Source organism: Myxocyprinus asiaticus, chromosome 11 (assembly GCF_019703515.2).
Source record: "Myxocyprinus asiaticus isolate MX2 ecotype Aquarium Trade chromosome 11, UBuf_Myxa_2, whole genome shotgun sequence".
NCBI lineage: Eukaryota > Metazoa > Chordata > Actinopteri > Cypriniformes > Catostomidae > Myxocyprinus > Myxocyprinus asiaticus.
In genome coordinates this window covers 29,204,756-29,219,920 of record NC_059354.1, presented here as the reverse complement: position 1 = coordinate 29,219,920, position 15,165 = coordinate 29,204,756, and the positions used below count along the sequence as shown (strand labels likewise).

General features: G+C 38.9%; 2 protein-coding genes across 2 annotated transcripts; one reads left to right on the top strand and one right to left on the bottom strand.

Moving 5' to 3' along the window:
- Window positions 1-462: 462 nt before the first annotated feature.
- Window positions 463-3,024, top strand: LOC127448131 (gamma-crystallin S-like). Its single transcript, XM_051710445.1, has 3 exons — window positions 463-584; window positions 1,586-1,828; window positions 2,652-3,024. Exons 1-3 carry the CDS (start codon window positions 576-578, stop codon window positions 2,922-2,924), a joined length of 525 nt encoding a protein of 174 aa, XP_051566405.1. The 5' UTR covers window positions 463-575; the 3' UTR covers window positions 2,925-3,024.
- Window positions 3,025-3,115: 91 nt separating this feature from the next.
- Window positions 3,116-15,059, bottom strand: lcmt2 (leucine carboxyl methyltransferase 2). The gene is made up of 14 exons (XM_051710417.1): window positions 14,980-15,059; window positions 14,284-14,408; window positions 13,683-13,764; window positions 13,391-13,580; window positions 12,733-12,889; window positions 12,198-12,387; window positions 10,235-10,342; window positions 10,036-10,123; window positions 6,358-6,591; window positions 5,985-6,212; window positions 5,793-5,890; window positions 4,598-4,785; window positions 4,129-4,264; window positions 3,116-3,280 (listed from the first exon to the last, which is right to left on the bottom strand). Exons 1-14 carry the CDS (start codon window positions 15,022-15,024, stop codon window positions 3,125-3,127), a joined length of 2,025 nt encoding a protein of 674 aa, XP_051566377.1. The 5' UTR covers window positions 15,025-15,059; the 3' UTR covers window positions 3,116-3,124.
- Between the last annotated feature and the right edge of the window lie 106 nt (window positions 15,060-15,165).

The following is a 15,165-nucleotide window of genomic DNA, read 5'->3' as shown; positions in this document are numbered from 1 at the left end:
TGTATAGTAAATAACTACCCTAAACAACTTCGTGACCAAATAGCAATGTCTTGGCAACCACCCAGAACACCCTAGCATTGTGGCATCGAGTTTTGCACAGGCACTCAGATTTTCTCCAGAAAAAGTACAAATCTAATTTAGTTAGTTGGTTCACTTCTGTCAATGACTGTACTGTTGAAAAGAGCTGAGCCAGTGTAACGGGTGCCATTCAGCATGCGTCTGGGTTCTTCATTTGGCAGTGCTGTTGGCATGAGGTGTTGGCCAGCGTGCTGTGTTTGTTGTAGTTCAGATTGGTACAGTTGTTGGGTGCAGGGGTGTTCCAATGAGGGCAGTGCAGAGAGGGTGAGTGAATGCCCATGGCAGGCTGGTCATTATGCTTTAATCCTCTTGTGCTTTTCTGGAAAAATCTGAATAGTGCTAGAATCACTGACTCGATTTTTGGATCTCATTTTCATGACAAAGCAATTATCTGGCCCTCCCCTTGACACTGAGGGCTAAATATTTAAGCAGCCCCATAAACATTCAATCTGGGCTTTAGAAAACTTCCCCAGGCAAGCCTAAATACAATATTCAAGATGGGCAAGGTGAGTACTTCTTTCCTAAGGAAATCACCAGAATATAATGGAACAGAGTTTCAAAAATCGAAGCAATAGTTTTGAAACTAGAGGCAAATTTTTACCAGTCGTAACCAGTATAATGCTAGCCTCTGTGCATAATTGGTAATGGAGGGCACCTGTTATTATTATTTTTTGATTATTATTATTTATAGAATCATAATGGGTACAGAACACTTTGTTTAGATGCATTTATAAAGTTAGAGTTGCATTTGTTTCTTATAGCCTTATGACAGATATTGAAGTTGTGTAGTGTCTTTATTTTAGTTCAGTAGATGAGTTTGTTGATGTGTTGGTCACAAAGCACATTTATATTAGAGTTATATTAACTGTGCTATCAGAAATTATTAAAAAGGTAAGAAACCCATTATTTTAGGAAGAAAATACATAAAAATTAAACTACACATCAAGATGTAGATACCTCATGACATAATTGGGAATTTAAATGTCATTTGTATGTTGAAAAATGTAATGCTTAAACCAGGATTTTGATATTTAAAACTATTTCTGATTTGGAGAAACCTTTTGCTAAATGTCTTGGACTGCAATCAGATTCCTTTGTCAGATTTGTGTTTGACTAGATTAGTTGATGATACTTGCCTACAAATTTGTATTTAATTACAGTTTAGACCAGTTTGGACTGCCTTAAATTCAAAGAAGATGGTTTTACATGGGCACTGTTGGTCTGTTACTGGCACAATAGACTGGCTGGTGACTGTTACTGGCCAGCCGACCATTTTAGCCATGCTGGATCAGCATGAACATGGCATGCCCAAAACATGCTGTATCTTATACTGGCAAACAGCAACATGTTTTGAATTGATTTTAATGGTTTTTAAAATGGTTATAGCAGATCAATTAAGCTGGTTACTAATTGCAGATAACCCAACAGGAATAGCAGACAGTTATAAGTGAAATCTAGAACTGTCTTTTAAAACAATGTTGTTCCATGTCATCTTGGTGTCCTCCAGATTGTGTTTTTTGAGGACAAGAACTTTCAGGGTCGTCGCTATGAATGTGACAGCGACTGCTCCGACTTCCATACCTACCTGAGCAGCTGCAACTCTATTCGCGTGGAGAGCGGCGCCTGGGTGGTTTACGAGCGGCCCAACTACATGGGTAACCAGTATGTGCTGACCAGGGGGGAGTATCCTGAGTATCTACGCTGGATGGGCCTCAATGACCGTCTCAGTTCCTGCAAGATGATCCACTTTGTAAGTCAAACTATTGCTGCATTCAAACTGTATGTCATTTGTAATTCAGCGTATTGATGCTAAAGCTTTTGTCTAAGACTTAAATGGTGTATAGAGAGAAAAATCACACTTCAGTTCAGAATAATTCTCTTTAATTTGGAGTTTTTGACATTAAAGGTAATCTTCTCCAACATCAACTATTATGTAAAAAAAAACATACTGACCTGTTGAATCAGAACAGTTTTGCCCTTAAGGTTAGTATAAATATCTTATAAACATCAATACTACTACTTAAATATGTTATCTTGTAGATTGCTGTGGAGCAAACCAATGGATTCAAAAGACCTTCAAGATCAAATAAAAAGACAAGATAAAAATGTATTTGCAAAACATGCATAAAAAGGTTAGTTCACCCCAAAAAAATGAACACAAGTAGATACATTCTGAAGAATGTTAATGTTCCTCTATTCACATAAAATTAAAATGAACGTGGACTGCAGCTGCTAGTCCCTAACATTCTGCCTAATATCTCCTTATGAGTTCCATGAAAGAAATGAAGGTGAGAAAATGACTTGCCCTTTATTTTTAATTAAATAAAGAATTTTCATTTTTGGGTGAATTATACCTTTAAGAAGGTCTGCGTGTATTACGTAACACCACTCATACTGTATATAATACATTGCATATAATAAACATCACATCTGACCTTCCTTTTCCAATCTTCTTCCTCTTCTTGTTGTTGGCTTTTTACCACATTTACTACACAGTAACCCTCTACTCCCTGACCCCCATACATAAACATTTCCATAACCCATCTCACCCCTTCCATCCACTTCCCCTGCAGACAAGTGGAACGCAGTACAAAGTTCAACTGTACGACAAGCCTGACTTCACCGGCCAGGCCATAGAGACCACAGATGACTGTCCTTCTTTGTTGGAGAGGTTCCGTCTGAGAGAGGTCCATTCCTGCAAAGTTCTGGATGGCTTCTGGATCTTCTACGAACACCCCAACTACCGTGGCCACCAGTACTTCCTGGAGAAGGGCAACTACAGCAAACCAGCGGAGTGGGGAGCGGTCTGTCCCACTGTGCAGTCTTTCCGTCGATTCACAGAGTGACCTTGATTCATATCTGATATCCCCGTCCCACGATATTTGGACTATTTGGCAATGACACATACTGAAGTGCTGCCTGAAATAAAGTTTGGTTGGTGACTCACTCAGCAGAACATTGGTTTTTTGTTTGTAGTTTGATTTTAATTTTTATCCAGGATTGTCAATATTGTGTGCTCATTTTAGTAGTCTGACTACTATGTATATCAAAGTATTGGTCTTAGACACACAGTTACAGGGTGGACATTGAGATGAGTTCCAAATGAGAAACAGTTTCCACCTCCACCCATGAGCATCATTTCAGACCCTTCCAGCAGCTCAGAGCAGAATGAATGCAGCATAAGAGGCCAAGGCACACATGACTGAAAAATGAGACCGAAAGAGATAAATCGTGATGAATGTGTAAGAAGGTTGATATTTTTTTTACTCTTTTCAAAACTTAAAGTTGCTGTTTTAAATGCCAAAGGCTTATTTTGTTACATGCAAAGATGGGGATCATTTAAAAGGAATTTGCTTGATGGTGATGTCACACCACACATTTGACTTACTTAACAGCGGTACAATCACGGTAATGCAAGCGGCTTATTGCTTTTATAAATGGCTAAAACAGCAATATGATAAAAAACCCACCAATGCTTAATAAATACTGTAGCTCAATATATTAATATTAAAAATCAAATAAAAAATGTTCCACCAAGTAATAGACCTTATTCACGCTAGCGCCATCTTTGATTTTTAATGGGAATGTCAACGAGGCTGTGCGGGATAGACGTACAGTCTCTTTAATGGGCTGTACTGCAGTTTAATGTGTTATTGGATCATTCCGCCAACAACACATTGAAAAAATATATTTTCATGAACACTCCGTAGACAGAAATCTCCAGAAAACATGAGTTATGGAAAATCAGTTGTGATTTTTATAGCTTTATACTGTTCGTGCCATTGAAGAGACTGTAAGTCTATCCCTCACAGCCTCCTTGTCATTCCCATTAAAAATAAAAAGATGGCACTACAGTGAATAAGGTCTATGTAGTTTATCATCCTAACTGTGGGCTGTTTCAAGCAACATTGCAACTTCCTGCATTAATATGGTTAGGTCACATGTGCATTTAACAGCAGCTTTGAAAGTGGCTCATCCAATCAGATTTTAAAGCCAAAACTATTGGTTTTATAATAAACATTGCAAGAGTCCATGAGCAGAGTAACTTACTGTATCCAGCTGGATCTCCACACAGCCCCCAGTGGTTAGATTTATTACAGCAACTCCTGGTACTCCATCAGCCTGATGCCAAACTCCACCAACCACAACTAACTTCTCATCAATTACATGGGCTGAGTGGGAGTATCTAAAAATAGAGGGCGATACTGTGACTTCAAACTTTTATAGGTGGCACACATGTCTCATAGACTGAGATCATTCTTTAAACACATTGTCATTTCTCAGACCAAAATTAGGTTGTCTTAAGGGCTGAACATCAATGATTATATACAATGCAATGATTACATAGTGGGCAGTCAATACTACAGATTGGATCTAAAAACATTGGGATTGTCTGCAGAACGAATACAGCCTTAGACTACTGCTATTCCATCACATCACAAAAGAACCTAGAAAAAATGCATTTGTTATAAATTCTCAATTGTCAAATACAGTTGAAAAGTAGGGAGTGGTTTTGAACCTGGGCACTGGGGGTGGGTCTAAATTCATTCTCTCCCAGCAGAAACCAGATAACATGGGTCTCAGGTGGAATGCATCACCGAGAGGTCTCCCTTCTCTCCCCAAACCCCCAAATATCACAAGCCCCTCTCCATAAGGACACGCTGAATGAGAATGACGGGCTTCTGGGGCAACACCATCAACTGGAACCTGATTGAAACAGACAAAAGACTCTCAAAAGATGCAAAGTGTGAATTTGTGTTAGAAGTTGCAGTACTTTGACTGGATACAGTATATAAGTGCTGTTCCAAAAATTAGTGAGCTGACTACCTAATTATTTTAAAGAATAGTTCACCCAAAAATGATTCTCTCAATATTAACTTACCCTCATGCCATCCCAGATGTGTAAGATTTTCTTTCTTGCGCAGAAAACAAACAACATTTTTTAGAAGAATATCTCAGCTCTGTAGAGATACATGCACATACAATGCAAGTGAATAGTGACCAAATCTTTGAAGCTAAAAATAAAAATCACATAAAGGAGCAAAAAATTAATCCGGATGACTCCAGTGGTTTAATCCATGTCCACAGAAACGTTACGATAGTTGTGGGTGGGAAACAGATCAATATCTAAGTCCTTTTTTACTATAAATGATCCTCCCTGCCCAGTAGGTGGCGATATGCAAGATGAATGTGAATAGCCAAAAACAAAAGAAGAATGTGAAAGTGAAGTGGATATTTACAGTAAAAAAGGGACTTAAATATTGACCTGTTTCTCACCCACACCTATCTGAAGACTTGGATTTAACCACTGGAGTCATATGGATTACTTTTATGCTGCCTTAAGATTTCTGAGCTTCAAAGATTTGGACCCTGTTTACTTGCATTGTGAGGACTTTCAAATTTGAGAAATTCTTCTTCTTCTTAAAAAAAAAAAAAAGAATTTTTTTTTTATTTTGAGTGAACTATTCCTTTAAGGCATCAAAGGCATGCTCTACTATTTTAACAAATACCAAAAATATACTATTTAACATATTTGTGGAAACCTGTTTTTTTTTTTTCTTTTCTTTTTTCGTCAGACCATTGGTATCAACTAAGTGAGCGCTAGTCAAAACTCACGCACTTTGGAAAAGAGACTGATTCCAGGTTTGAACAGTGGAATATACAATTCTGTTTATGATTTCAATAGGTTTGGATATGAGAAATGTAGTTCATACCTCAGTCCAGTGCTTGTCCTCCAAAGACAGGAAATGTGTGTCACCTAGAACTGGATCCTTCTCTGTACGTCCTCCATACACAAACAGAAAAGTCTTCTCTGGAACAATAAGTTAATAAGAAGTTCATTGTATGCTCCTTACAATGAGGGGGAAAAAAATGCAAAATATACTAAAACAAACTAAATCTCTCACCTCTATGACTAATAAAGGTCGATGTGTGTCGCCATCGGGGCTTTGGACCAATGCCGGTACACACCATGTTCTTAAATGACAGTTGTACTTTGTTTTCGGATGGGTGATCATCTAAGGCAAAGGTTACCCGCACAATGCTGCCTAGTGGATTGAGTGGAGAAGTTCTGCCACCGAAGAGGACAGCTCCTCCACCAGGGACAGAGGTCAGTGACTGATAAAGACTCACCACTAGAGGAAAGAAATGCCACAACCACCATCATGCGAGTCCACCAGTCTCATGATGGTAAGAAACAGTGGGTAAGAGTAATTGTAAAATTACTAAGGCTAATCCAACCAGGCTGCCAATAACAAAAGAGAGCCTTGATTAAATCACCTCTGTCTCCCTGAGGCTCCACACAGGCACATTTCCAAGCAGACTGCTCTTTGATCAGGACCCTCGCTGCTGTGTCTCTTCCTCCTCTCCCACAGCCTCCGGTGAGAAGAATGATTCCAGGGCGCAGCACTGCAGAGGCCATACCCACAGCCTCCACAAATGCAGACCCACACATGGGCTGCACGACCAGTGAAGGATGCTCGGCCCTTTGAGTCATGCGTGGAATAGAGGACACTAGAGGAAATAGAGGAAAAAGAATAAACTGTTGAACACACTGTATCAACATAATATCGTGCAAAAAAGCCAAGTACATTTAATTTCTTTTTAATTTTTAAATTAAGAATACTATACACATACAGATATATAGTATATTCAAACCATAAAATCCATCTTTAAAGATGAACAATAAGAGCAAGAAAGAAGAAAAATAAAATTAAGAGAAAACAGACATTTACATAAGAACATACACAAACATATATACAAGGAACCAGAGTTGGAGTCATACCAGCCCACGTAAAAATATTTTTCATTCTCTTTATTCAAATATTTTGACAAAAACCGCGCTGTCCACGACAGTCTCACATTCATTCCGATGGGGAGTTCTGCAGAGCTTGTCAGAGCGAGTGACGGAGGGGGGCGGAGTTTAGCGAAGGATCAATTATTAGTGGTGCTTGCAAAGCAAAGCAACACTATTATAATCTCACATACTTATTATTCTTCTTCCGTACAAAACTTCGGCACCTAACTCACCCCGCACCGTTTGTCGTAGACCCGCGAATGAGGTGATAAATCAACCGGCCTATGGAGGACACCTGTGCTATGACTTTTCTAAGGAGTTGGGGGGGGGGGGGGGGGATGGGGGGGTACGATGCCCCCCTGCGGGGCAAAAAACTGTCCCAAAAAGTTCCATAGATTACTATGGAAAGGGATTTATTTCCTACTATAACAAGACAATGATAAAAATACGTCTTATCATATCTCCCAATCAAAATGTCTTTGAGACATGGGGGCAGGCTAATTTTACTCGGGCTAACAATCAGTCTATTAGTATCATATTGGAAACTATCTAGCCACGGCCTAGCAACCATTTACGGCACCCTAGCAACCACCCCCAAAGACTTCCTTTCAAAATGGCTCAGAAGGATATCTTCAGAACAGAATGTCGTAGAGACTTCGGCACTTGCTCATCTGACTCAGGAGACAAAGCATTTTTTATGCATCACCATGGAAACTAATTGGCCATGCCCTAGCAACCAGCCCCATTGACTTCCATTAAAAATGGCTGAGAGGGATATCTTCGGATCAGAATGTCCTAGAGACAAGAGAGTTGACTTGTTTTACTTAAGTGAGCAATCAGTCAAGTATCCACTTGGAAACTACTTAGCCATGCCCTAGGAACCATTTATGGGGCTTTTCCACTTCACGGTACAGCTCGACTCGACTCTGCTCACTTTTGGGGGGTTTTCCACAGTGGATAGTACCTGGTACCTGATGCTTTTTTAGTACCACCTCGGTCGAGGTTCCAAGCGAGCCGAGCCGATACCAAATGTGATGTCAAAACCCTGCAGATCACTGATTGTTCAGAGGGAATCGTCACTACCAGTGTCACTTGGATTTGTGACATGGGACATCAACCCGCTAGTTTTAAAGTTATCAACAGCGACAGCAATATCGTTTGTTCACGCGACTTTCAAATTGTAAAAAAGAAATGGCTGTGTGCAAAACCATGCTGTGGTCAATAAACGAGGTGCAGACGTTCCTCTCATTAGCGACGAACAAATCGAAAAAGTCTTTCAGGAAGTGTCTCAGCTGTTGGTCGCACACGGCTACCACCGGACCTACCAACAGTGTAGGGAAAAGTAAAAAAAAAAAAAACTTAAGTGACTACAGAATCATCAAGGACCACAACAGCCGGAGTGGTTCAAACAGAAGAAAGTGGAAGTGGTTCGACCAAATGGACGCAATCTATGGCAATAGACCGGCGAGCAATGAGAGGGAGAGTGCCCTGGACCCGCCGTTGTTGGAGTCCACGATGGTACGTTAACTCTATATTCTGCTTGAAAGCTTCACTTTATTTAGTTAACCAGCTACTGGAAAGCTTGCTTCTAAAACAGCCATGCCAATTTAACTGTTACACTTGTGTAAAATCACCATGCAACAACTGTTTTATGCAGCACAATGAGCTAGTAGCTAACAGCTAGCGGTCGTGTTATTGTTTATGGTCAGTAATGTTTGTGTCGCGTTTAAGATGATGTCACGGCAGTAGAGGCGGCACAACTATGATGATCAGCCTATAATCCCACCCATGTTGAGGCGGCACTAAACTGCAGTGGAAAAGCAAGCTCAGAAAAGTAAAGCGAGCAGAGTCGAGTCGAGTCAACTGTAACGTGCAGTGGAAAAGTGCCATTAGACCACCACAGCAACCAAACCGCTTTGACTTCAATTCAAATGGCTTAGATGGGTATCTCCAGATCAGAATGTCATAGAGACTTCATTGAAGGCTCGTATGACTCAGGCCAGCAAGCAGCCTGTTTAGTATCACCCTGGCAACTGCCTAGCAACCAGATGGGCTTACCCTTGCAACCGTATTGCAAAGCCCATATCTCTGCACCACAACATCGTACAGACTTCATCTTTGGCTTTTTTTGAATCAGTATAGCAAGCAGCCTTTAAGTATCATCCTGGAAACTACTTTGCTACGCCCTAGCATCCATTTAGATCACCCTAGAAACCAAAATCCATTGACTTCCATTCAAAATGACTCAGTGGTATATCTTCGGATCAGAATGTTATACAGACTTCAGTGTTGGCTCATTTGATTCAGGCTAGCAAGCAGCCTTGTTAGTATCACCCTGGCAACTGCCTAGCATCCAAATGAGCTCACCCTAGCAACCAAGTAGCAAAACATATATCTCTACACCAGAACATCGTAGAGACTTCTGGGTTGGATCATTTGATTCAGGATAGCAAGGAGCCTATTGAGTATCACCCTGACAACTGCCTAGCAACCAAATGAGCTCACATTGGCAACTGATTAACAAAACGCATATCTCTGCACCACAACATCGCAAAGACTTCCAGGTTGACCCATTTGACTCGGGCTAGCAAGGAGCCTTCTGAGTATCACCATGGTAACTGCCTAGCAACCAGATGGGTTTACCCTATCAACTGAGTAGCAAAACACATAACTCTGCCCCATAACATCGTAGAGACTTCTGGGTTGGCTCATGTGACTCAGGCTAGCAAGGAGCCTTTGGAGTACCACCCTGGTAACTGCCTAGCAACCAGATGGGGTCACCCTAGCAACACACATATCTCTGCACCAGAATGTCGTAGAGACATGCGGGTGGGCTCATTTTACTAGAGATAAAAAAGCATCCCATTTATTGTTACCCTGGCAACTGCTAGCAACCGTTGAACAACCAATATCTCTGCACCAGAACATCCAACAGTCGTGGTGGTGGCCTCTTTCAACTTGGGGCAGTTGGTGGGACATTGTGGTGATGAATTTTGCCACTGCAAGCACCACTCACATTTTCTTCAGGAAATGTACCTATTTATTGTATGTATGTAATTACTGCCTTTTGCTTGTGTCATGGTTATTTATATACAATATTCACACACAAAACCACCCTGTCCCAGTAATACACATGACAAAAATATCTCAATGGTACTTGCCTTTTGGTGATGTGAGAAGGGCGTTGCTTGTCAGAGAGCCTTTGGAGGCTGTCAGGATGAAGTAATGGGAACATTTCTCGTGCCATTCCTGATACCACAAAGATGACAAAAGGTCTGGGATCAGGTATGACAGGTTAGATTCAATGGTTATACTGGGATGATGAAAGAATCTTTGTTGGGAATGGGGCTGTTTTCTCACCTCAAACTCATCAAAAGGCTCCATTCTCTCCACTCTCTGCCTCTCACCGTCAGGAAGAAGGTCAAAGTAGAACTGATTCATATTCATACAGACACATTTCTCCCAGCCCTGTGCAGAGAGTTAAAGATCAATTACATTTACTACTAATATCAGATATTCCTGTGAGCTGATGGGAAAAATAATGTATGGTGCCTCTAAAATGCATGTACATAGAAAATAAATTAGCATCATCTTGTTATGTTGGCTTGACGTTATCCCACATTATTCATTATTGCACAGACACATACGAAATACATCATTAAACGAGTCATTATAAAAATATGGTGACAAATATGTCCTGTGAATTTCCAGTCTTGAAAGTTTTCAAATAGTAAAGAAACTTCAATTAAAAGGCATCATTCTATAACCTAACCTTTTATAAATAATATGAAATGGTTTGACTATCTTATTTTACACATTTTTTATTTTTATTTTTTAGAAAATATAGTTTAATTTGTCAACTGCCTGAAAAAAATAAAATAAATACATTGTCCCCTTCAGCTGGTACACAAATTATTTGACATTTATAGTTATTTATGTGTTTACTTTTTACTCATTTTGTTTACTCAGGTCAAGCATTAGTGCAAGGCCTAACAAGTGTGCAAAAAAACAAAACAAAATGATTTAAAAAAGAATGTTTGTCCCTTGATTTCATGTCACTGGTTTATCAATGTTTAAAACTTGTATTTTGAAAATACAAAATTCCTTTCAAGGTCAAAGTTCAGAGGAAGAAGAGGCTGCTGAATTGTGCATATAGTGATTTTCCCATCATGTTAAAGTTATTCATTTTCATTTCAAGTAATTTTTTCACATGGTTCATATAAAAATGTAATTGGTGTTAGATTGTTTAATGTTCATGTGAAATATTTTTGGTGAAATAAAAATATTATTTAATGATATGAATTATTGATTTTAGTCTGATCAGTTGTGTATGTTTTGTGATGCTATGGACACTATCTTAGAAAAACATCTTTTAAGAGAATTTGCCACTGGTGTTACAACGCTTGCTTCATTTGTGATACAAATTTAAATAAAATTAAAAACAAAAGTCAAGTTGTCCTTATAATGTCAAGATGTTCTGTGGGCAAAAACTGAACTGAACTAAATAGACAATTTCAATATTTTGAAAGTCGGAAGAGTCAAAAAAATGTTTTAGAATATGATGATTTTGAGTTTAAATGATTTTATTAGGTGAGAAGAAAAAGAATGCAGTGTGAAAAGGGAGATGTGAAACTAGCACATCTATGTAGAAAGTGTGGGCCAATGGTCCATTATAAAGTTTTGCAGAAATTAAGCCTAAGGATGCGTCAATGAACACCTGTGTCAGACGGACACTTTTGAAGCATCTTACTTTGGTTATGTCGTGTCATGAAAAGCGTTTTTAGTTCGCTGTGTCAAGTTAAAGTAGTTTGAAACTTAGAAAAACACATCTAGAGATCCCTGCATTCAGAACTGCGCTTGGTCCTGCTGTGTTTGAACGCAAGAACGCATTCTCATTCTCTGCCTAACCAGCTGGAGTTTTACTTACTGCCCCCTGCTGAAAACAGGTGGTACTTCAAGCTTGAATTTCAAATTCAATGGTCCAGTAGGAATATTCCATATTACAGACACAAAAATTTGTAACCACGGAATGCCTGACCAATCAGAATCAAGTATGCCCGTGAGGCATGTAATAAATAACTAAATCATTTTTAATAAAACTTTTAAATACCATTGATAAATAGCAATATGCCAGTTTCTTCTTTATCTGTTTGCCTTTTTTTTTTTTTTTAAATGCCACTGGACAGTTGACCACATGGAAGAATCCAATGAATGTCAAATGAATTGGAAAACACACTCCCTCTATTGCACTTTAGCTGGATCTTTGCTGAACCATTATTGGCAAAACAAACCTTCGAACTTGCTGAAATACAAAATGAGATACCTTTTGTATAAACCTCTGTGTCTGAGCAACAGTGTCTGGATACTGTTTGAGAGCATGTATTGTAGAGTTGAGCTTCATGAAGTGGTTCTGCATGACCCGGCCAAAAGGGTCATCTGGCTGGATTTGTTCGTACATCACAAACATAGACTGTGGGAGAAGCTTGGCAGTCCAGCCGATCACAGCATCTGACCTGGAACGAAACCCCGAAACAATTACTTCACCACACTAACGTGAATAAAGCTAAGTTTTTTTGCTCAGTTCAAGGTGATTTTGGTCTCTTGTGCTTTTGTTTCTTTTTATTAAACAGGAACAGCAGAGTGTCAGAAAATTTCAGAGAAAGAGAGAAGGGGAATGGGATTGGAACACATTGCAGGTGTGACTCGAACCTGAACCAAGGCTCAGTGTGTCAGGAGCGCATGTGCCAATTGCTGTGCCACAGCACCAACCAATTCAAGTTCAATGCTTCCTTCATCCAACTCATGAACCAAAGATGCATACATACGCATACACACACAACTCTGGGTTGGGTCCTCACCATTGTGTTTCCATGTAAGTCAGCACAACCTCTGAGAGGATGAGTGTGGGAGCATCCCACTGCAGTCCAGCTCTGCTCAGAGTCACCTCCACCTCTTGCTCCTTCCTGACATCCACGCCCAGAAGATTATAATGACCACTTTTGATAAATACACCATCTATACATAGACAAGAAACACAATTGGGTCTGGGAAACTGGGGTAGTAACTGGGCTTAAATGAATAATTTGGGTTAAATAAAAGTTAAGCTCTATTGACAACATCTGTGAAAACTCATTTTTAGCAATGCACTTCATGTACAAAACGAGTCTATGGGGCAAGGCATTCTGGAGGGTTTATAAGCAGAATTTAAAGTACAACAGATTATTAAAAGATTTATTATTTGAAATTATCTTTTGAGGTGGGACTACTTTTCTAGGTGGATTAATTTATGGTCATGTGTTATCAATGCAATTCCTGTGGGAGGAGTTTGCCCTATGGAAACAGTACATTACAGATAGTTGTCATGTCCGTTTTTGGTGTCCTTGTTTGTCTCATGAACCTGTTAGGATCTAATGGCATCAACGGCTACATTGTGCAACAAGTGGTTACATGTTTTTTTTGTTTTTTTTCATGCAATGTATTGATGGCATGAGCAAGTTTATCCAGTGAATGTCATACTAGTCTGCTGAGTTAGGACAGTCTCCCAATCTGGCAACGTGTCTTTCAGATAAGCTTTGCTACTGATCAAGGCCGCCTTGCGCCGGGCAACTTCTGGAAAGTCAACCTCAAAAACCGCGACACCTTCAAGGGCTCCTTCTGCATGCAGCCGGAAAAACAGGGAGTCAAACCCTGCCCCTAGAGACAGAATCTGAGATTGAGAGAGAAAGAGACTAAATAAGGGATGATACAGTATAAAGGTATTATTTTTGTACTATAAAAACACACACAAAACGTGGACATTTCATCATACCTGTCTCCTCAAGCAGGACTTTGTGACATGTAAGAACTGCTTCACACAGTGATCAACAGCTTTCCAACGCACATAATAACCTCTAAGAAACATACCAAAGCATAAACGTAACATCTGTTTTATGAGAATATCATCACTAGAAAGAATAAGAAGTATCACTTAAACATTTACCGGTAACACTTTACAATAAGGTTCCATTCGATAACATCAGTTAATGCATTAGGTGAGCAAACAATTAACAAATATATATTTGTAATATATATATATATATATATATATATATATATATATATATATATATATATATATTATTATTATTATTATTATTATTATTATTTATTTTTTTACAGCATTTATTAATCTTTGTTAAAGTTAGTTAATAAAAATACAACTGTCCAATGTTAGTTCAGGTTCGTTCTTTGCATTAACTAATGTTAACAACTACAGCTTTTGATTTTAAAAATGAATTAGTATGTTGAAATTAACATTAACTAAGATTAATAAATGTTGTAAAAGTACTGTTCATTGTTAGTTCATTTTAACTAATGTTGTTAACTAATGTTAACAAATGGAACCTTATTGTGAAGTGTTACCCATTTACCTATTGATCAGTGGAGCTCTTCTTGACACCTTGCACACAAAATGCTTGAGGAAGTCATCGTGGAAGTAACCTTGTGCTGCAGCCGACACTTTACTGACCACACTGCTGTCATTGGTGCCCTGCACCTGCGGGACACAAGTAAAGACACACTATAATGAATGTTTGTATAGATCTACAGTAATTGTGGCCAATTCTGTGACCAGTTATACAGTACAGAAAACTGAACGTGGTTCTTCTATTGCATATACAAATTTAACATTTCATTTCTATATTCTACAGTATAATTATTGTTTATACAATTATTGTAACAATTACTATTATTTGTTAACATGTTTCTTAAAAAAAGAACAGTGGTGGTAGGCCTATATGATCTAACTACCATGGTAAAGTGTGATTAGTGATGATAACCGTTTCATATTCATATGTATTGCTATTTAAATGGAACTGCAAAGGCACTTCAAAGAAGCTGTTATTCATTATTATTCATTCATGTAAACAAAATACATGGTACTACTGACTTAAAACATGTCCCAAATAAACATGCTACTATCATGGTACTTGGTAGGCTCCAAAATACTGACACTTGTTTGTGGTTAAACAGCATTTTCAATGTCATGTTTGATCACTTTAAAGTTTAAAGATTTGTGCTGTTTGTTTTGTGTTAGTGATACAGTACAGAAACACTGATAGACTCACAGCAGCATCCTTTACTTGCTCTCTCTTGCTGTTGATCACTGGCATCTCTCTTTAAACGCGTGGAAACAACAAGGAACATCAAAGCGGAAGCGGGTTTAGCCGATGCACATTATTCTATGACAAAAGTGTTCCAGATATAACTGCACCAAGGAATTATTTTAAAGGAATTTCGCAGTTAAAATACAA

Excerpts from the sequence above, each read along its gene's own strand:
- lcmt2 (XM_051710417.1), bottom strand. The coding sequence starts at position 15,024 with ATGCCAGTGATCAACAGCAAGAGAGAGCAAGTAAAGGATGCTGCT. Across the intron at positions 14,409-14,979 it reads AGCAAGTAAAGGATGCTGCT|GTGCAGGGCACCAATGACAG; the intron begins GTGAGTCTATCA and ends TGTGTCCCGCAG. Across the intron at positions 10,124-10,234 it reads AGCCTTTTGATGAGTTTGAG|GAATGGCACGAGAAATGTTC; the intron begins GTGAGAAAACAG and ends TTGTGGTATCAG.
- LOC127448131 (XM_051710445.1), top strand. Across the intron at positions 1,829-2,651 it reads CCTGCAAGATGATCCACTTT|ACAAGTGGAACGCAGTACAA; the intron begins GTAAGTCAAACT and ends CTTCCCCTGCAG.